Source organism: Micromys minutus (genome assembly GCF_963924665.1).
Source record: "Micromys minutus genome assembly, chromosome: 5".
Taxonomy (NCBI): Eukaryota; Metazoa; Chordata; class Mammalia; order Rodentia; family Muridae; genus Micromys; species Micromys minutus.
Genome location: NC_137974.1, coordinates 52,706,707 through 52,728,288, shown reverse-complemented (window position 1 = coordinate 52,728,288; position 21,582 = coordinate 52,706,707). Strand labels below are relative to the sequence as shown.

General features: G+C 40.2%; 1 protein-coding gene and 1 pseudogene across 2 annotated transcripts in view; one reads left to right on the top strand and one right to left on the bottom strand.

The window, feature by feature from the left end:
* Positions 1-641: 641 nt before the first annotated feature.
* Positions 642-8,740, bottom strand: LOC308421137 (small ribosomal subunit protein eS8-like; annotated as a pseudogene). Its single transcript has 2 exons — positions 8,625-8,740; positions 642-1,306 (listed from the first exon to the last, which is right to left on the bottom strand). The product of its transcript is annotated as a small ribosomal subunit protein eS8-like (transcript).
* Positions 8,741-10,300: 1,560 nt separating this feature from the next.
* Positions 10,301-21,582, top strand: part of KCNH8 (potassium voltage-gated channel subfamily H member 8) — a gene marked incomplete at both ends in the record, with an annotated part of 386,577 nt that continues 375,295 nt past the window's right edge. Inside the window, one exon of the mRNA XM_080917518.1 lies at positions 10,301-10,376. Within this exon, the coding sequence (XP_080773644.1) occupies positions 10,301-10,376 (76 nt within the window). The remainder of the gene's footprint in view (positions 10,377-21,582) is intronic.

Genomic DNA, 21,582 nt, shown 5'->3' with positions numbered 1-21,582 from the left:
TTTTTCTCATGAGTACTAGGAATTGAGCACAGGTCCTCCTGTTTGCACAGTGTCTTATTGCTGTGAAGAGACACCGTGGCCAAGGCAGCTCTTATAAAAGAAAACATTTAATTATGACTGGCTTATAGTTTCAGAGCTTCAGTCCATTATCATCATGGCAGGAAGCACGGCAGCATCCAGGCAGATGCACTGCTGAAGATGGAGCTGGAAATTCTGCATCTTGATCTGAAGGCAATGAGGAGGAGAATGTCTCTTCTGCATTGTGTGCAACTTGAGTATAGGATCTCAAAGCCCAACCCTACAGTGGCAAACCTCCAATAAGGACATGCCCCCTAACTTCCTGTGGGCCAACCAACCATTCAACCACATGAGTCTGTGAGGGCCAAACCTATTCAAACCACCACACGCAGGAAGTACAATACTTGTTGAGCACTCTTTCCAGACCAGGTATAATTTTCTTTTCCTTTTCCTTTTCTTTTTCTTTTCTTTTCTTTTCTTTTCTTTTCTTTTCTTTTCTTTTCTTTTCTTTTCTTTCTTCCTTCCTTCCTTCCTTCCTTCCTTCCTTCCTTTCTTCCTTCCTCTCTTTCTTTCTTTTTTTCAGAACAGCAAACACCTTTATTACACAAGCTAAGGATAATGGTTTATTTGCCTTTCCAGGCTTTCACCTTCCGCAGGTAGACCTCCAGCTCCTTGCCTTCGAGCACAGGAGAGACTTGCTCTGCCACACTGCCCTGGTCTTGAGGCAATACAGGCTAGAAGCCTGCCTTGCTGGAACTGCTCCTCCAGAAGACTGTTGATCTTGGCAATCTTTTTGTCTTTCGTCGTATTTCTTTTGGATTTTATTTGATCGGTTTTTTTTTTTTTTTTTTTTTTTTTTTTTTTGCTTAATATATTTTCTTCCTCAGGAGTCAGTCTGGCCCCCGTCTTGAAGCCCAGGGGCAATGCATCATGGGTACTTGAACCACTGCGGTACAGTGTGCTGTCAACAAGCACAAAGCAGTTCTTCACCAGGGTCTTGGTGCGGACGGGCTCGTTATTGGATGCATTGTACACAGCATCAGTGATCCTTGTTTTGTGAGTACAACACTCAGAGCCCCAGGAAAAGATCCCCACAACCAATCTCAGAGCCTGGTACTTCTTAGTGCCTCCTCGAACTCGGACTGTGTGTAAGCGTTGAAGGCCAATCTTAGTGTTGGCAGGTTGTCCCAACACATACTTCTGCTTCTTGTGGTAAGGATTTATCTTACCCCTGGTCTTGCCACACCTGTGCCAGTTGTCCCGAGAGATGCCCGTTGCTCGTTGCTGGCTGGAAAGAAGAAGCGTAGGTATAATTTTCAAGACATACTCTGAATCTTATTTTAAAAATTTATCTTGAATACAGATCACGTATATTTAAGCCAAACGAACCTTGAAAGTCTGAAGCCAGAGAAAGCATGTATTCATTCAAGGTATTAGACTTAATTTAGAATGATGCTGGACATGATGTTTGATGTGCAACATTTCATTAGTTCATTAAAAACAAGTGGCTGATTATTTATTTATTTATTTATTTATTTATTTATTTATTTATTTATTTATGTTTACATCCTAATCACTGCTCTCCCATTCAGTCTTCTTATGTCCCCCATCCCCATCTCTGGAGAGGGTGGGTCCCTGCTGTGTATCCCCCACCCTGGCATTAGGCACATCCTCTACCACCTAGGCCAGACAAGACAGCACTCTTGGGCACAGAATCCACAGAAAGATAACAGCTTTAGGGACAGTCCTTTCTCCAGATGTGTGGACCCATGTGGAGACGGAGCTGCACATCTGCAACTTATGTGTCAAAAGCCTCCATCCAGTCCATGTGTGTTCTTTGGTTGGTGGCTCAGTCTCTGTTTAGTTGACTTTGTTGGTCTTCCCTTTGAGAGAAATAGCAACATTTCCTAGAATTCAGTATTAGAGATTTTCATTTCCCCCACATTCCTTGGGTGCTCATTTCTTTTGCCAAGCCATATGTTAAAGTCCACTTAAGTCAGAGATTGGTTTAATAGAGTATAGGACTATGCCACTTTCTACATTTATTTAATTCCTGATTTTTGTCATTTTGATAAATTTTGAATTTGATCACTAAAACTATACATTCGAAATATAATCCTCATCATCAACAATATGGGAAACACAACAGACCTCATTCTAATAACCTCATCAGTCTTTTTATTTAGTATCTGTAAGTTTTAATCCACATGTAAATATTTTAGAGAATAGAAACAATACTTTTGGAGTGTGTGGCAGAGCTTACTATAATATCCATGTATCTAGTCTAATACCATTTAGTTTAATAGGCATCCCACAAGTGAATGGGGCTTCCCTATTAATGTTTATGTCTTCATAAAGTGGAAGTCTGCCCAGACTGGGTGGGATCTTTGGCTCATAGTGAACACATACAAGTTTAAGAAAAACAGTGAAACAGAAAGTTTTGAAATGGAAAGAATTCGATTTGGAGCTGGAAAGATGGCTCAGCTGTAAAGTGTTTATGAGAAAAGCATAAGGAACTGAGTTTAAATACACAAAACTCATACACAAAATCCAACATGACACTACAAACCTGTACTCTCAGCACTCTGGGTAGAACAGTAGAGACAGAAGAATGCTTAGTCTTACTGGCTAGCCAGCCCATCCAAATTAGGAGGCTCCAGGTTCAGTGAGAGGCATAGTACCTAAAGGTAAGGTGGAGAGCAATTGAGGATCATACTCAGTGGCTCTCTCATTGCACACACGTGCACACATGAAAAGCTACATATGTATACACATACAGTCACAGACACATGCATGCACACAAGATAGATACATAGAAAGATAAGGAAATGTAATCAATAGCAAACCCTCTTTATGAGTAGGGGAATTTGTGTGTTGTCTGAAAACAACAGGGCTGGCAGAGTAGCACTCTGTGTGAGGCAAGAAAGTAATCCAACTCAACACAATTCAGTAGCTACTTTTGGTTCAAACTTCTAGAATCACACTGGGCTTCTTTAGACTTGTTTATTTTTTGGGAGACAATTATCACAACAAAGTTTAAAGGATGACTACATTCAAATTAGGTACATGGGGACCTCTTCCACAAAGGCAGGTTCTACAGATTGACGGAGAAAAGGGCTCAAGATATGGGTCTAAGGAGAATGACTTAGATCAGTGTAAGAGTCTGAAGGAGTCGGGTGTAGCCTAGTCCTACAGGGAGTGCAGGTCACCAGGCTGTAAATTATCTCCATTCCAGCATTTTGGGCAAGCAGCAGGTAATACATCTTTTGCATTGAAGAGACAGCCCTACTATTTCTGGTTTTCTTCATAGTTATCTGTGAGCACAAGAACCTCATGCTCTTTACAAATTTGAAACACAGCTCTCTTTATGTTTCTCATCCAGATACAGAGGTGAGTGCTCAAAGTATCTATTTAATTCCACCTTCAGGAGAAACCAACAGAGGACTTTTACCTTTGGCCAACACACTTAGGATGTTTATCAATGAGGAAATCAAGAAACTGGAGAGCAAAGTGAATAATAAACGGAAGGCTGACAATGTCAGCGTCTCACACAGAAAGACCTGCCCTAGACTAATCCTATTCTTTGGTTTACTCATTGCTCATTTATCAAACAATGCTCAGTACATCCTAAGGGTTTGAAACAAAATAGAAAAGAAAAACCAGATAAACTAGCAACTATTGATGTAGTTGAGATAATCATTATGATAACTAATATTTATTTTCTCCCCCATAAGATTTTGCTCCCTCAATGCACTAAGGACTCTGTTAGCCACTGGGAATACACTGGGGAGCACAGAGTGGAAACTGAGATAATTACTTTATTTGTGTTTCTTTATTCATCACCCAACATCTGCTTGTGTGTTCTTATCATATACATGTAACTCATCAAAAGCAAGTTGCTTAAAGGTGAGCACTCCTTAGATGCTATACAACCAAGGAGTGGGTGGTGGGCAAAGTAAGGGTTAGCAGGTGTGGTCAGTGTGATCAAACACAGAGTCACAGAAGAATACTGCAAACTGGGGGGTCTTCCTGGAATTTTATTTTCCCTGAGCATAACATTTGAGGAAGGTGAGAAATGAAATGTGGGAAAATGACAATTCCATGGGGCATTGCATAATTCATGTGGGGGATGGGTTTGAGGGAGACAAAACTAAGCCATCAAATCATTTGCAAGGTGCTCCATGGCTTCTCTCAAGGTATAGTAAAGAACCTTTAAGGAGGGTTGTTTGTAGATGGAGACATTAGGGGTATTGGGGATATATTCAAGAGATAAACAGGATTCCAAAGAACCAATGCAGATGGGGGTAGTGGCATATACTTTAAGTCCCAGCATTGAAGGTGGAAGCAGGAACTAGAAGATCAAGTTCTCCCTGGGTTGAATTAGAAATTCAAGGTTAGCCTAAGCTGCATGAGACTATGTCTCCAAAGACAACACTGAGAAAAACAAACAAACAAAAAACAGATTCAATTCATATTCAAAATTAGGATGCAGAATGTCTCCTTGGGATGGAGCAAAGGTGGCAGATAGAAGAGACCATGTGGCAGCAGATACATAGGTGGACACTGGACACACAGGAGACTCCTGAGCTTTGGTACAGGTCTGAAAAGTGCACTCCTACTGGAGACAGAACAGCTGACATGGGGCATTCAGTAGTGCTATCTGTAGACTCTATAAACAGCAGGCTAGTACTAGAAGGAAGGGGATTGTAAAATGTGGACAGGTGGACAGGAAAGGCTTTTCTCTCCCAAACAAGAAGGTATGATGTCTTAGGAATTTGTGGAACAGAACATTCAAGAAGCAATTAGCTGACCATATTGAGAATAGCAAATACAAAACACCAAAGCAAAAAACAACATCAACAACAACAAAAACCACCCAGAAATATTTGAACTGAAATATGCTGATTTGTTTAGAAAATTAAGTTATTACTGACTTGAATGGATACATCTGGATAGAACAATTAAATAAACCAGGTTATAACAATCTGACATGGAAAGTAAAAGCATCATCACGAGAAGTTTTGCCTCTTCAAGGAAATCTTCATTTCTTATTTTCCTAATTTAACTTGGAATTGAACTCTATATTTTACCCTGGGCTTGAACTCATCACCCTTCTATCATAAGTCAATTACTGGATTGAATTATGATAGTTCCATATATATATATATATATATATATATATATATATATATATATATATATGAGTATATACACAAATAAACATGTGTGTATTTGTGAGTAAAGTATGATATATATATATATATATAAAACTGTCATAATTGATATATGTGTGTATGTGTGTATGAGTGGAGTATGATATATATATATGTATATATGCATGAAACTCATAATTTAATGATTATATATGTGGAGATATATTCATATGTATGTGTGAGTGAAGCATGACATATATACATATGTATGTGTGAGTGAAGCATGACATGCACATGAAACTGTCATTATTCAATGATACATATGTATATAACACTATCATACTTCATTCATGCTCACCGTCTGCTAGACACAAATCTTTCCCATGGATTCAGCTTCTATGTGTGTGCCTGAGCAAATGGATAAAAGCAGAAGAAACAGAAGAGGTACAGATGCCACACTACTGAGCTTCCTATGACAGGATGTCTTCAAAGAGCCCTTATGATGAGACCTAATGACTTCCATTCTCTAAGTTGGCTCAGAATTGTAGATTTGAAGTAAGGCTTGAAATGTGACTTAGTCCTGTGACTAAACTCTTAATGAAAATTGTTCAAGAATTGAAGATGCTATTAGATATTCTTGTATATCCAAGAACCCACTACCGAACAAGTGCCTCAGGTTCATTAGCTAACTTTTTAAAGTGAAGGTATTTATTTACAAATAAGCCAGACACATTTTTCTACATTTATTAAACCCTTATAGTAATTTAGTAACTACTATGTTTGCTTTTCATAATTAATTCACTGACTTATGCAACGTTATGCATAGGTAGTTTTTTGGTCAGCAGATTCCCAAGTCTCTTCACATCTAGTCCAAAGCTGATGCTTCTGGGGGCTTGCTCCCTTTTCCGGTTTTGTTCATTCTTGGATGCCAGCGCATCACATCAGGATGATGACACTTACATTCAGTATGTCTCTCCCTATATTGGTTAATCTAGAACTGCCTAACACACACACACATACACCCCCTTTCTCTCTCTCACACACACATACACATGTACACACTCGACACACTAGTAGCATTTCTTAAGATTACCAAGGGGACTACCAAAATTAAACGTCACTGTTGCTATGATTTGCCTTTCTACAGATGGCGCTCGCTGGAACCCAAGTACATGCTCTCTTTCTTATCTGCTCTTTCTCTCTTTGCCTCAGAAATTTATAGTCAATGAGCTCTTCATACAAGTGATAGGTGCAACTACTTGATAGACACAGAAAGCAGGTATGTTACTTTCCAGATGGCTTTCCTGTTCAAGGATAGCAATGGAAGTCTGTTTAAGGATGTGCAACTAGAAGGCAGTGACTTTCCCTTACCCTGGGTAGCTGAAAAATTGCATTAGTAAGGTGACTAAGCTTGAGTTGGTCTCTATTTGTTGCCACAACATAATTTTTACCACCCTGACTTTGGAGGAAGTCCATGACAGTGGATCATAGGGCTGTAAGTGCCTCCTGGTTTTCCTTTGAAACACTCAGAGATGGGTACAAATATGCCTTTTAAAAACTGGCTGACCAGTGATTAAAGTCAGGTTTCTTACTGTGATCGAAAACCAAGAATTTTCCATGACCATGTTAAACATCTCTAGCTGATCTTTAAGGCTAGTTCCTGTTGAGCTTGTGTGGAGTAAAAGTTTTTTTTTTTTTTTTTCCATATAGAATAACACATAGTCATTCTACTTGATTTTTCCAGAATGTAAATGTGGCATGAGAGCTGTTCAGTGTTCATGCAACAGATCTCTGTCCAAGCCAATCACTATTTATGGCTGTTTGATATAAGAGATAGGAAATTGTAAGATGGTTGGCTACAAACTCCCTCTTTTTTAAGTGCATGAACAGTCCCCTTGATGAAAGAGTCAGTAATATTTATTGTATTTCCTAATGCAACTTTGCATGAGAAGTATAAGGTGGTTAATCTTCACTTTCAACTTGGCTGAATTTGGCTTGCCTTTGAGGGTATTTCTAGACCATTAACTGAGAAGAGAGGACCTACTTTTAATGTGAGGGCATCACCATATTGGCTAGGGCCTATCAAAATATAATGGGAAAGGGGAACACTGTAACTTTTCTTGAGGAGACATATAACCTACAATAGACCAAACCACTTACCCTAGTCTATCCTAGTGACCCTGTGAAAGGATTCTGGCAGTTGGATCTCAAAGAAGTTTAGTTAGCTTTGACAATGACTAAGGAAAGCTGTGTCCCTGCAGGCAAACTCACCTTGCAAGATATTGCAAGATAAGATTTTGTGTTTGAATTCAGGGACATTTGGTGTAGTGTTCTGTAAGTAAATCACTGAGCTTTGCCTATGTTCATTTTACCTAGAGCCTTCCAAAGTTTAAGATATCTGGAACTCTGGTTCCAGGAATTTTGTGCCTTAACCTAACGTGTAGAATCCAAAATATGATCCCCTTATGAATATGACCTTTCCATAAGGCCTTTAGGTTGTGTGCATTGTGGGGCTCTGCTGTACTATTGAATAGTCCACAGATAAATTCCTGCCTTCCTACAGTGCAGAAGGATGTGCAATACAGTGAATTGGTGTTCTTTTGGTCCATCAGTATGGAATTTTCCTTTAAGGAAAAGATAAGGTTTAGGACAATTGTCTTTTAGAACACATTTCTATCTTTTATTTATTTTTTTTTTTTGAAGGTGACAATATGCATTTAAGAGGATTCATAGTGCTTAGATGCTTGTGGTGGTCACATTTTAATAGGGTAGTTTGGCCCTGGTGCTACAAACACTTTAAAGGAGTACCAGTGAGTGTTTGAGCTGAGCTTAGAGATTCTGGAACTCAAGAGTGTTTGAGCTGAGTTTAGAAGATGTCTTAATGAGACAGCCAGCCAGATAGAAACAAGAGACACGGTGGTCAACTTAGCTCAGTTTGGTGGAAGGCTGGGATCTACGGTGAGTTAAGGGTAGAGATGTACCTAGCACTAGCCTTGACTTGTTCTGGATACTGGAGTTAAAAACGAAACTAGTAAAAGGGATTGACTTCTCTTAAAATGGAACCCAAAAGGCTTTTGGGTTTTCATTAGGAAGCCCCTGTTTCTTTCTAGCAAGCCAGGGCGGACTAAAGAGGAATCATTTGTTTTTTTCACGCTCAGGCACACTTGTAGTGGCTTAAGCATAAATTTCACGCTTAGCTTCAAGCCACTTTCCACTCTTTCATTGGCAGAGGCAGTTTTCTTGGTCGCCAGGAACCACCCATGCAGAGCAGGGACTCCCCCATTTCTCTTCCCTGGCTCCGCCCAAGAGGGAGCCAGCAAAGATCGGGGAGGGGGACCGGGGTGGGGGAAGCAGCTAGGTTTCCGTGCAAGGAACAACTGGCTCCCTACAGAGTGTGGGAGGGAGGGGGACACTGCTGATTATCCGCAGTAACCGGAAAGAACGGGGACTCACAGCCCGAGCCTCAAGGGGTGGCCACCCACCCGGAATCCCCGTCCCTCCCGCTCCAGCGTGTGTGGGCGGATCTGGAATCTCAACACAAAGGGAATCCTCGGCAGCAGGAAGTGCATCACGAATAAGGGGGACCAGGGGCGGGGACATGGAGCCGCCTCCTTTCCCTTTCCACCCCGCCCTCGCGGAACTCTGGACTGCAGCAAGGAAAGCCCTAGAGTCCCTCATCACCCCAGAATCCCCAGGGATTCGAAAAAAGAGCCTCCGCCAGATGTTTTTGGGGCTGTTTGCACCTGCTGCCACGCCCGAATCTTAGAGGCGGGGACCCAGCGGTCGCTGCAGCACCTCAGACACCTGTTCGCGTTTTCCTCTGTCCTTTCCGGGTGCACCAGCACCTGGGCTTGTTTGTTCTCCCCTGGGCTCTTAACTTTCCCTTTCCTCCTTGCTAGGGCTTCAGGGGAACCTGGGCTCCTCACAGTCCTTTGCCCTCCCGCAGGGATGCACCCTAGGTTTGGGTGGTTTTCTTTCGCAGAATGTAGGTGGAGAGGGAATCCCTTCCTGAGCCCAAGGGAAAGGGGCAAAGAGACCGCGTTTAGTTTTTCTGAAATAGTGGCAGTTCCTGGTCCTCAGCCAGTCCATGGGCTGGGGGGGGGGGGGGGGGGGACCCTTTCTGCGCGGGAGAGGGAATCACATTGGAACTGTTTTTACATGTAAAACAAAAACAAAAACCTCTCCTCTGTTACTTCTGTGTATTTTATAAATCAATAAAAATAGCAAACTTTTCTAGAAACGCTCTGAGCACATTTCATGGGAGAGTGGGGAACCATTATCCATTTAAGAGGGTTTTTTTCCCTTTTAGCTTTAGTGGTTGGGGGAGAGAAATGAGGATTTGGCAGGGGAGTGTACCTTTCAGAGCTGAGGAAGAAGAGTTAACAAAACCTCACACCTGGAGAGACCCTAGTAATCACGGTAGCAGGCACTCAGCTGACTCGGAGCTGCTGATGGCAGGTGCACCGGAAGGGGGACACCTCCCTCTAGAACCCGGGGCTGCCTTTGCTACCTAGGACACCACGGTGGGGTGCCTCCCCCTCCCAAGTTCTAGGCGGAGGCGGGTTACCTGCAGTGACCTGTCTCCTCCCCTCCACGACACCACACCCACGGGACTCTGGTCTCCTGGGAGAGGGACAGAGCTGGAACAAAGGGGTCTTTGTTCCCGGCTCCTGGGGGGCGGGAGTTGCTCTGACTCGCGTTTCTCCCTTTACCAGCTTCCCTGGGGTACTTGAGGCTTAGCGCCGCAGTTTCCCCAGATGGGGCGCCGTCCTCCAAGACCCTAGAGCGCGGGTCAGGGCGCGGCGCCCCGGGCTACCGTGGGCTCTCAAAGGCTCTAGAGAGAGACCCTGGGGGTGTCGCTGTAGAAGGAGGGAACCGAGGAGGAAGCCAGGAACGAGTCGGGTTCAGAGCTCTGACCGCGGGCTGCTCAGGTCACCGCGCAGCGGCCAGGGAGTAGCTCCTGCTGCCACTCCCCCCCCCCCTCCCTTGCCTGGCCCCATCCTCTGCACGCCTGGCCCCCCGCCCCTGCCGTCATCACGCTTCTGGTGGCTTCTCCTAGCTTGGCACTTTCCTTCAGAGCCATCCTTGTGGACAAACTTTGATGGGGAATTTTACACAGAGCTGGAAAAATGCCGGTTATGAAAGGATTGCTGGCTCCACAGAACACCTTCCTGGACACTATTGCCACCCGTTTCGACGGAACACGTAAGTAGGACTTGCCGGAGTTGCCCGATTCCCTAGGACGGTTTTCTTTTCGACTTTTGCTCCCTCTCTGGTTTCCATCAGCACAATAATTAGTCTTCATTTCTTGTCAGGGTAGCCAGGATATCTTTTAGGCGGAGAAAAGGAAACAAAATAAAACAGACCCCCCCAACACACAGACACACAGACACAGACACACACACACACACACACACACACACACACACACACACACAAATCATAAAAGCAATTGACACTGGTATAGATGGATCACTTAATTGCCTAGGTCTTGAACACAGGAACGCACGTCTGAAAATGATCAACAATTCCAGGTGGGACCTGTGCTGTGCGGTACTTTGTTTAGCTTGGTGCAGGGCGAGATGCTGTGCACTTTATTTTCCTACAGTTTCGACGCTGCCCGGGTGACTCCTATGATCTCCCATTCGAGTTTAAGAAATCCTGCGTAGACTCATGCAGGCCAGGTGTGAGCTGTCCATAGACTTTTCTGAGTGTTGGGAGTCTCTCAGAATCTCGCCTTAACGCTGAAATTACCACAACATTCGAAGAAAGACTATTGAGAAAGGAGGAGTTGAACATTGTGAAAACTGATTCGATTACAGGGAAAGTTTTAGAGTCTTGTGAAGTGAAACAGTATTTAATATCTGATTTCTTGGGTTGGACTGGGGCGAAAAAATGTGAGCGCAGGTAAGGCGTTTTGTGTCCTGGAACTAGCCCGGGATCTTTCAGGACCACGGTCAGGTCCTCTCTTCTAGGCTTCTTGTGCTGGAGCCTGGAGATCTTGTAATTGGTTGTAGCTCTGCCCTAAATAAACGCTGGCCATAGGTCCTACAAGGATGCCTACATCTTCATTATAAGCAGTTTCTGTGAGCTCTTGTCTCCTTTTCTGTCTGTTTCATAAGACTCATATAGGCTCAATCATTCTAAAAGCTTTCTCAGCAGTTCAAAGGGTCTCTAATTTGTATTGTGGCCGTGCATCTCTTGGAGCCCTTGTGAGATTTGACATCTCCTTCCACTTCCACACAGACTGTCTGGATGCGTAGACTCTTCTAGGGTGCAACACGATCTTTTGGAAGAGTTAGGCAAGTTTTTCATAACAGAAAGGTGAAGTATTCTTTGATTTTGTTTGGATTTTCATTTTTGAAGTTTAACCTTTGTCAAGGCTAGTTGTGACTATTTGATCACATGTTTTTGTAGCTGCTCTTAAAATAATCTTTAGAGGTATCCGGTCTTTACTTTCTTATATTACTTGATATGAGGACATATTTGTGGATTGGTCACTGCCATCAGATATTTGCGTTTTATTAGATGGCAATAGGAAAAATTGTTTGGGCACTAGTTCAAGTCCTGTCCACTGACATCACCTTCATAATGAAAACTACTGTAGCTAACTGCTCTAGTGGTGATCTACTGCGAAAATCAACACCACTGTCTCTAGCTGCCATAACAGGAATCTGTGAAGCACAGTTCTGAATAGATGATGCTTCTTAAAGGTGAATATTCCACACCAAGATGGTCTAAACATTGGTACTCAGTGTGTGTCTTAAAAAATGCTGAATGGCTTATGTCATTGTTATTTAAAGTCGAATGGAGTACTGTGTATACCAAACCAACCCAGCAGAACCCTGGGAACCACTTCAGAGAGACATTTAGATTTTAATTGCTAGTCAAAGAGGCTGTAGTGTGAGAATATGTCCTCTTTCTGACTCCCATGATAAGCAGAAGTGTACATGTAGACAGATGGAGATATGTGAGTGTCTGAGTGTGTGTGTATGTGTGTGTGTGTGTGTGTGTGTGTGTGTGACTCACTCTATTCTATATATTTTCATTAAGAAGGTTAGAAGATTTAAAATTTTTACTTGAGAAGTTCATCATATAACAACATTATCTATTTATCTATCTATGTAACTATTTACACACACACACACACACACACACACACACACACACACATTTGGTGACCATTCCTGATCTTGCTCCCATGCTCTTGAGGATTCCTACAGAGATCCAGGGTGTATAAAACCCCAGTATCCCCAAAGAGTGAGTAACATAAATGTTGACAGTAGCAAGGTTTGTTTACAACATTTAATGAATATTTCTTCTCTCAAGAAACTCTGTTACAAAAAAAAATGCCATTTTCTCATTTAATTTTTTAACTGCAGGATAACTTAAATAATCTTAAATTTAGGTAAATTTTTGGTCATAGAATAAGCTAAATGTAGACTTGTGGAAAATCATTCTTCCAGTTAAAGTTTTAGTTGATCTTACTATGACATGTTTTCTTGTTGATACAACTTTATTAAGTATTTCTAGCCTTGAAACTTTTTCCTATGAACATTCTATTTTCTCTTGATCCAGTCATAAAATTAATTTATTTTTTTTCAAAAGACAAGGCCATATCCAAGTTTTAAAGTATCAAATTTTTAATTGCCACCTCTGCAATTAAAAAGTGTGTTAATTTTTTTATATTGCTGTTTTATTCTGTGTACACTGAGTTGACTTTCTTCATTTCTTCCTCATTTCTGGAGTATGTTTTATGGGCATTCTAATGTAGGTTTTGTTTTTATTTTGAACAATTTTAACAAAAGTAAAAGAGAATGAAACATCCTAGCAAACTTTTTCTTTCTAACCTAAACAACACATAGATTTATTATTATTATTATTATTATTATTATCATTATCATTATTATTATTATTACTTCTACTGATTTACTACCACAATTAGAAGAATTCAGGGCATAAGCTAAAGGTCTCCTCAGTGGGAAAATCAATGTGCTCTCATCCAGACATCTACAGCATAATCCTATACCTTTATAGTATGCCAAGACAATAGAAGTTAGGTTTTTATCACCTATTACTGCTTTACTGATCTGCACTATCAAATTTTCTTTTATCCCCTAATTTTCATGAATCTAATTTATGAACATCTTTGGAAACAAATACTACATACATAAAATTATAGTTAAAGTATAGCTATTGATACATTTCCATTATTTAATTGAAGTGTAGTGAGACAGAGACCAAAAACCCTTTAGCTGTTAAATCCACACCCCCCATTTATAGAGAGAAAACGAATTACAGTGACTTGTTTGATACATTTCCCGGATGAATACTTCTCACTTAAAATACACAAGCATATATGACTATCATTATAGCAAACATATAGCTCATATTTACATAGCTGCTTTCATTGACTATATTTAGTACATTGTAACATGTCTGAATAAATATTGGCTTTAATTATCACATACACAAAGAAAAACTAATAAAAACATTTAAGAATATATTTGGAAAAGTATCTCCTTAAGTATGAGTGCTTGTTATTATCTGTGACATAAGTATCATCAGATAAACACTTCTAGTCCTTTTATGGAAGATATAGAGACATGTCCATTTCAAACATCATGGTGCATTAGCCTACATTTTCCAGACTTATCTAAATTTAGACAGAATGCTTCTTTCTCTATGTGGTTACTAAGACAAATTGTAACCTGATATACCCCATCAATATGGTAGTACCTAACTTCTTCAAAACAAAGGTGGTACTCATTAATATTTTTATAGATTTTACGTATACTTATAGAGCATGACCAGAAGATTTAGATAAATGTATTAAAGTTAACATTCTTTATGTATAGATACAATTTTTATGTGGAGTTTGCTGTTGTCATTGTAAATTTTTCATAATAGGCTCATAGGAAGAAACACAATATACCCAGTGCTGCCAAGGGCAGAGTGAGTTAGGACAGAAGCCAGTGCAACTCTCCTTAGGTTTTTGTTGAGTTGTGGTTTGGAGATGTTAGCAGAGGCTGACATAAAGCAATAGACTTTATTATGAGTGGACTTGTCTATAACACTGTATGAATACACTTAGGGAGGCATATCCCGCATGCTACTTACTGAAGTTTGCAAAGACTTGTGCTCTTTGGTCTTGCTTTGTTTTCCTACCTGCTATTGATGTAGATTTTGCATTCCTCCTATCTATGCTTAGAAACCCATGGTCCTGTGTTAATGTTCTATTTCTATGTAATAATCACTAAAACGAAGAGACGTTTGCCATTTCCCTTTTGTAGTTGGGACCTCTAAGCATGGGTCAGCTGAGGCCTCTTGTAGTAGGCTGACAAGGCCATAAACAAGTTGTCAGTTACACCTGTGATCTCATCTAAGGTCCCAGGTCCCCTTTTGTCCTAAAACAACAGTTGGCAGACTTGTGTATTTATAATGGAGCTCCTGGTTTTCCTTCCAGCTGTCAGACAGTTACTCTTCTCAACAACTAAAGTCTGCCAAGAGGTGTTACTGCTCCTTATCATGCATCTCCCATGCATGATCTCATAAGAGAACAGCTTATTTCTCCAAGATTAGCAAGAGGGTCTTTTGTAGAAGTTCTTTAAGTCAGAACCCTTCAAGATAATCTCCTTTCTGATGAATTCAAGGTCAGTTCACTACTTACCTTAATTATATTCTTAACCTATGCCTCATCTGCATATTCATGTGTCCGGTTCACATTCCTGGGAAGGGAACTCATGGGGTGTGTATATATAGGTCAGACTGTTAGAATTCCTGTGGGACTTCTTTCTGTCACAGCTGGTGTCTCTTTACCATTGAACTAGCCTACTGAGCTACATACCTGCTAGTTCACATAGCAGGTTTTTGAGCACATTGTGCTAAGTGAGTATGTAGGATAGCATGCTGACTTTACATCTGAAACTGTCAAGAACAGAAGGTCTAACTTATGTGGGATTTTTCTCTCACATCTGGCAAAAGGCATATGTTTGAACCAGCCTAGGACATGGTGGTAAGCTGTCTTTCTCCTCCTTGCTCAAGTAGGCACAGTATGAGAGATGGGAAACGTTTCTGAAAATGAGTTCCTGAGTGAAAAGAGAATTCTCCTGTCTCCTTTAGAGTTGGAGGTACTAGGACTTAGCCCTGTGGTAGATGTGGAGCTGGATGTGAGTCATCTGGGAAGAGTCACAGTAAAGGGCAGTCTGAACATTTTAAGGAAATTGGGCTGTTTTTACCACATTAGTGTAGATAAACTCTAGGGAACATGCTTTTTTCTCCCTCCTGCCTGTTTCAGATTCAAGAAAATCCACAAGGTGCACCCTGGCTTTGAGGGTGGTTGTGTCAAACGTAATTATGTTTTAAAGTTTAAGCTTATCAGAGAGGTGGTGGAAGAGAGGGGAAAGAAAGAGATGGAGAAGAGGTAGGCAGAAATGATAAGGCACTGTACATTCATTCTCTTGACTTTGTTTTTCACCTTCAAGAGAATGGTTTTAGACAATGTTATAACATTTGCTGCAGTGAACAATGTGAATTACAAGAACTAGGTTTATGTTCTTGTTGGAAAATCATTGATAACAAGTTCAAATAATTAAAGAGTTCTATAGTCTTTAAAGAATGACATCAGATAATTTTATTTTGACACCACTGTACCAAGAAACAATGTTTCTCTAATAGGTTAAGAGTTAGCCATTTATGCCCATACTTCTTTCAGCCTTCGAATTTGGCTTTACCTTCAGGCCAACAACCATGGTAGCAGCCATTTTGTCAATGAGCTTTGCTGAGAACAAAATGCCTGTGTGTAAGTGTGTGAAGTGTTCTAGGTGACCTGTTTCTGAGATGTTCCAGCTTGACATACTTCTGGGAAGAGCATATTCATCCCTGGTCTCATCTTTCTGATCATGTCTAATGTACACTGTATATATACAAAACCATATACTGGGATAAATCAAGCTTGTCTTTTTATCAACAGTGGCAATAATACATCTACACAAATGGTTGCAATATAGGTCAGAAAGAGCTGACAGTATTAGATAATCATCATCCAGTAACACCCAAGTAGGAATGCTCATGTATCCTAGCCTCCAAACACACTTTTTGAACCATGTGCTGCTGACATTTAGATGGGTTTTTGAGGGAAAATGAATACCTTAACAAACGGTTGGGATGTATGTAATCCAGTTAGATGGAGTTATGGATGATGGAAACCAGATAAGGGATGTCTCTAAATCCAGGGCCTTTCAGAACCGCATACCTTCTGCTTAGTTACAGACCTCCTAGACTGCTGTGTTCATTTTCTGAGAGATGTGCTTGTTTCACTCCTGGGAGTTAGCTTTTTGTCATGAGAAGAAAGTGTTGATTTCTAGCTGCATAGTTGACTACTCTTCTCCTCCAGGGTCATTCACCCCTTCTTTTTACTATAGAATTTTGCCTGTGGTGAAGAAAAAAAAAATCACAGGTCTGCTGGAATTCATTCTTGGTTACTCTGATGACAGGTGTGCTAGCAAGCAGTCTCTGGATGCTTAATGGAGAAAAGCCAGAGTTAACAGGCACAGACTCACACCACTACACAGGGCACAGTTCATCTGCACTGTTCTTGGGTTGACAGTCATCCAGATCCTAAGTTTTTAGTCCTCTTCGCTTAATACAGAGATTTAAAAAAAAGAAAAAGAAAAACAACAGGCAAGACTATAATTTTGCCTATGGCAGCATTCAACTATTCAAATTTGGCAAATTGAAGCAACCAAAGAGTTTTCTCCAAAATTTAAACACTCAGATATAGTTCTTAACTTCAAAATTCTCTGGAAAATAGATCATGCATTCTTCATTCTTCTGCGCTGTGACTGCAGTTATCTGCCTCCCTTAAGACTCTTAGAATTCACTTGTCCCCAGATAAGCTAATAATCTTCTCTAGCCCATTGAACATGTTTGTCTTATGTTGTTTCCTGGCCCGGTTTGTAGCAATATCATCCACCCACTTCATCTCAGAGAGTCAAGTTAGCCTTCACTGCCCACTTAAGTAATTGCTTCGATACAGAAACACCCCATTTTGGCCCCTCATGTTCAGTCTCTCTTCATTGTTTCCATGTAAATCTGAGTCCCCTTCACAATCCTGAACCCATTCTAATGGACTTCAAGGAGAGTGGTCTCTTTTGCCATTCCTGCATCATCGGGATCCTTTATACCCAGAGTGATTTCTATTAGGAATAACAGGAGCACTTAACTGGATCCGTTGACTTTGCACTAATGCTTGGAAGATGCTTCTGCAGGATAATTCAGGCTACACCCCTTCCAGGTTGCACACTTAATCAGAGTATATGGCTCACCCAAACCTTGGTGACTTAAAGCTAAATATGCTCTGCAAACCTCAAAACCCACTTTCGAGAAAGCCCAGGATAGATAGAAAAGAAACCTGTTTATTGCTGTGTCTACATGGATGCTGTGCAGGTCTTCATCTGTCTATTCTGACCACAACCCAAAGCCTAGTGAGACAGAAGGCAACTCTTTCTTTTTCAGTTAATGTTGACAAAATACAAGCTTAGAATTTTACCACAGCTCACGAGCTGATATGTGTGTATATCAAGCACATGTAAACATGTAAACACTGGGTACTCAGCGCTATCATTTCTAATTTCTGTATCTTTCATAAAGGATTTATCCTTTAATTTTAGCTATTTCTCATCCATATGCTATTTTCCTTCCTTCTACAAGATTATGCTTTAAGTACTTGTCTCTTGAAAACTGCTTTAAATTGGTATTTAAGACTCCCATTTGGAAGTACTAAGCGTATTCCCTGTGCAGAGCAGCTTTGCTCATTGAAGACAATCTACTGCCCATTTTAAAAAATATCTATTTTCTTCGAGATTTTGATGCTTAGAATTTGCTGTTGTGCTGACTTTATGATACCCTTGTTTTTTTTTTTTTTTTTTATTGTGAAGCTAATCTCCCTCTGAAGATATTCTGATTCTCATAGCCTTTTAGTGACACTGTATTTTTACTTTCTAAGATGCTTTTAAAGAAAAATTTTCTGTCTATTTTAGGTTTGCTTTTATGAGAAGGAATTATACTTTTCTGTATCAAGTAACATATCTTAGCAGAAACCATTTTGCTTTTCTCCACAGGACAACATGAGTGTGCTTAGTTTTCTAGTTTTCACACATAATCCAAAGTAGTTTTTTGTTTTGTTTTTGTTTTTGATTTTTTTTTTTTGTTCTTCCAGAACTTTTTGTTCTATTGGGTCTTCTGGACAGAGGCCTTTATCTTACTTGTCATCCAAATGAACTTCCTGTTTCAGTCATTGAACTGAAGAAACTGGAGACTAGAACACTTCTCAGACTTGTCGTTTTATTTCTTCTGCTCGTGAGTAGGACTTGTGTCTGTGTTTCAGCCTTTGTGAGTTTTGAGGACCCAGGTTGTATGTTAGTATATTTTGGGGAATTTGCGGTGTCCCCTTTTGCTTCAAATATCCAGTGTTTTCTATTCACACTTTAGCCCATACAGCTCCTGAATAAAGGACATGGAGACCTGGTATTTTTTATTAACAAGCTGACACTATGCTTGGCAGGTTCTGAGCCATTCCAACCCGAGTAGGTTATTAATATTCAGATAAATGCCATTCGTGTTTTGCTCTGACTTGTTTTGCTCCACGTGTGTCTTCATAAAGAACTCTTGTGGGGAATCCTCTTCATGCCTGTCCTCCTAGCAACCTTCTTCTGCCTCTACCTGCCTTATGCATCTTCTTCTCTCGAAGCCTTACCTGCCTCATGTCCAACTCTTTCTCCTGGTTCTTTCCCTTTGTAGCCCTGGCTGGGGTTCAGAAGTCCAGCTTTTCTCCTCCTTTGCATAGTCATTGGCTATCCTGCCTTTTATTAACCAGTCAGAGAAAATTGGGAAGCATTCTTTACATCACATCGATATAGGAGCTTCTTCAATATTCATGACAATGCCTGTGACATGACCGTAAAAAGATCTCAGAGAACAGAAGCCAGCTTCTGAATGAGGAGCACATAATCTTCCTTCAGAAAGGTTGACAAGCAGACTCTCCTCAAACTTGTTATTGGTGTTAGTTCTTCCATGGGCAGAATGACTTAGAAGATAAACTTAGTTATAGTCTTAACACATGGGTAAATACTTCTGCTGTGAATTTGTGATGGTGGAGAGGCGTTGTAAGACAGAGCTTTCTAGTTTAGCTTAGGCTGCTTTGGGCTAAGTTATAGCTCAGTCATCTGAAAAAACTTATTTGGCAACCATCTCTTGAGAAGTGCATGGCTCTTAATTTTAGGTAACTCCTTTAATAAGCACCCAGTGCCTTTGTCTATGCGTGCAGTGTTCGAATCCTCATCAGAGTGTCGCCCTCGACCAGCTTGTTTGAGTATATTAATAAGTATCTAGCATTTAAATAGAATTTCAGTCTTAAATATTGTTTCTTATATGTTATTGACATGTTTGCATTGTAAAACACCAAATACTTTCTTGAAAATGTGAATTTCACATCCTTCCCATGTGAATTGTATTTTTAAAACTTTGATATGTATGCATTAATCTGTATTTCTTTTAAGCTTTATAGAGTTCTGTGTTGCACTCTCTCATTTCTCATTCTGAAATCACCTATGTGTGCATCTTATGTAACAGCTGTGCTTTCACTTGGTACATTTGATTCTTCTCTCCTGTGAATAAGTTCTGTAATCTCATTTGCTCAAAGGTAAGAGTCAGAATATGTTTGTCACCAATTCCTATCCAAATTTCACAACTCAAAAATTCATCTTTTTTGAGATGACAGATTTATCACATTTTGTGTTCCTCTGTTTATGAACTCCTGTTAAAGTTCACCAACTCTCCCTTTCCCCCATTTGTTACTGCTGTTAGTTTTTCTCCGCTTAATACTAGGCAGAGTCATCTGTGTAAAGAGAATCCTCAAGTGAGAAACCATCTCCATAAGACTAGCCTGTAGGTAAGTCTATGTGGCCATTTTCTTAGTTAGTGGTTGTTATGGGAGATCCCAGACTATGACTATAGATGATGCTAAACCTGGGCAGATGGTCCAGGAAGGCATACAAATGCAGGCTAAGGCAGCCATGAAGAACAAATCCTTCAGTAAGTAGTACTTCTCCATGGCTTCCTACTCTACTGCTTATTCATGCCCCAACTTCCTTTGATGATGGATTGTCAATGAGATGTGGAAGCCTAGTAAACTTTTCCCTTCTCAAGATGCTCTTGTCAGTGTTTTATCACAGTGGCAAACAAAACTATAACAACGTCAAACTACAAGATCGAGGTCATACCTGTAGTTACAGAAATGTTGGACAAGGTCTAAAATTCCCCATCAAATCTTCCCACCTTGAACCTTACTTGTCCAATTGTTTTTTTTAAATAATTGTTTAAATAAGTCTAATTGACTTATTTAGAAGTCATCAAGAACTTAATATCAGATTATCTATTGAAAAAATGGTGTCGATTTAATGGAATATTCTTGGGAAAAATGAAGTGTTTACAATATTGAAAATCCTAGTCAAGAAGTTTCTGAGCACTCCTATTGTTTTGGGAGCATTTCAACAAAATTCTTACAAATTTCCTGTTTATTTTATTCCTGGAAATGATATCATTGGGACTGAGAAGATAGTTCTGTCAGTGAAATGCTTTCTCTGTGAGCCTGAACACCTGAGTTATCGCCAGAATTTATATGAGAAGCTGGACCTGGTGGCACACATGTATAATTCTGATACATTTGTGGAGGCAAGGCGTGGTGGTGGTAGAAACAGTCAGTCACCGGTGCTGGCTAGTCAGCCAATCTAATCTAATTTGAGAGACCCAGTTTCAAAACCAATATGGCTGGGCCTTAAAAGATGATGTGCAAGTCTGACCTTGGGCTTCCACGTGTACATAGACGAATAGGCAGGTGCACACATGTGCACATGCACACATAAATGCACACATACATGCACACACCACACATACAATTTGTCTTTGTAATTGAATCTCTAAGCAGAATCTTTACTTCAATGGTTGTTTTCAAATTACTCATGCTTATTTCTAGAAGATCATTGATGTCTATACTTTACTTCTATTTTTATCTTAACCAGGCAAATTAAGGATGCTTTAAATTATAGAGAAGGTAATAAATTTGCAGTTTCTTTCTTGGGGTTTCTAGGTTAAAAAACAATATGACTTCAAATAATAAGCCTCTTGAGTTCATATTTTCTGGTTTAGAAACCCTCCCTTCCCTTCCTTTAATTTTCCCTATTGACTAAATAATTGTTTTAAGATACGTGTTGATACAGAGTGAGCAGAAAGGAAACCCTTAATGTTCTTAATATCATTAAAGTTAATTCCTTTTTAAAGCAAAATTGGATGTTTTCTAGGTTTTAGACATTTTACTATATATCTATGTTCCATTAAGACACTTTGTCAAATA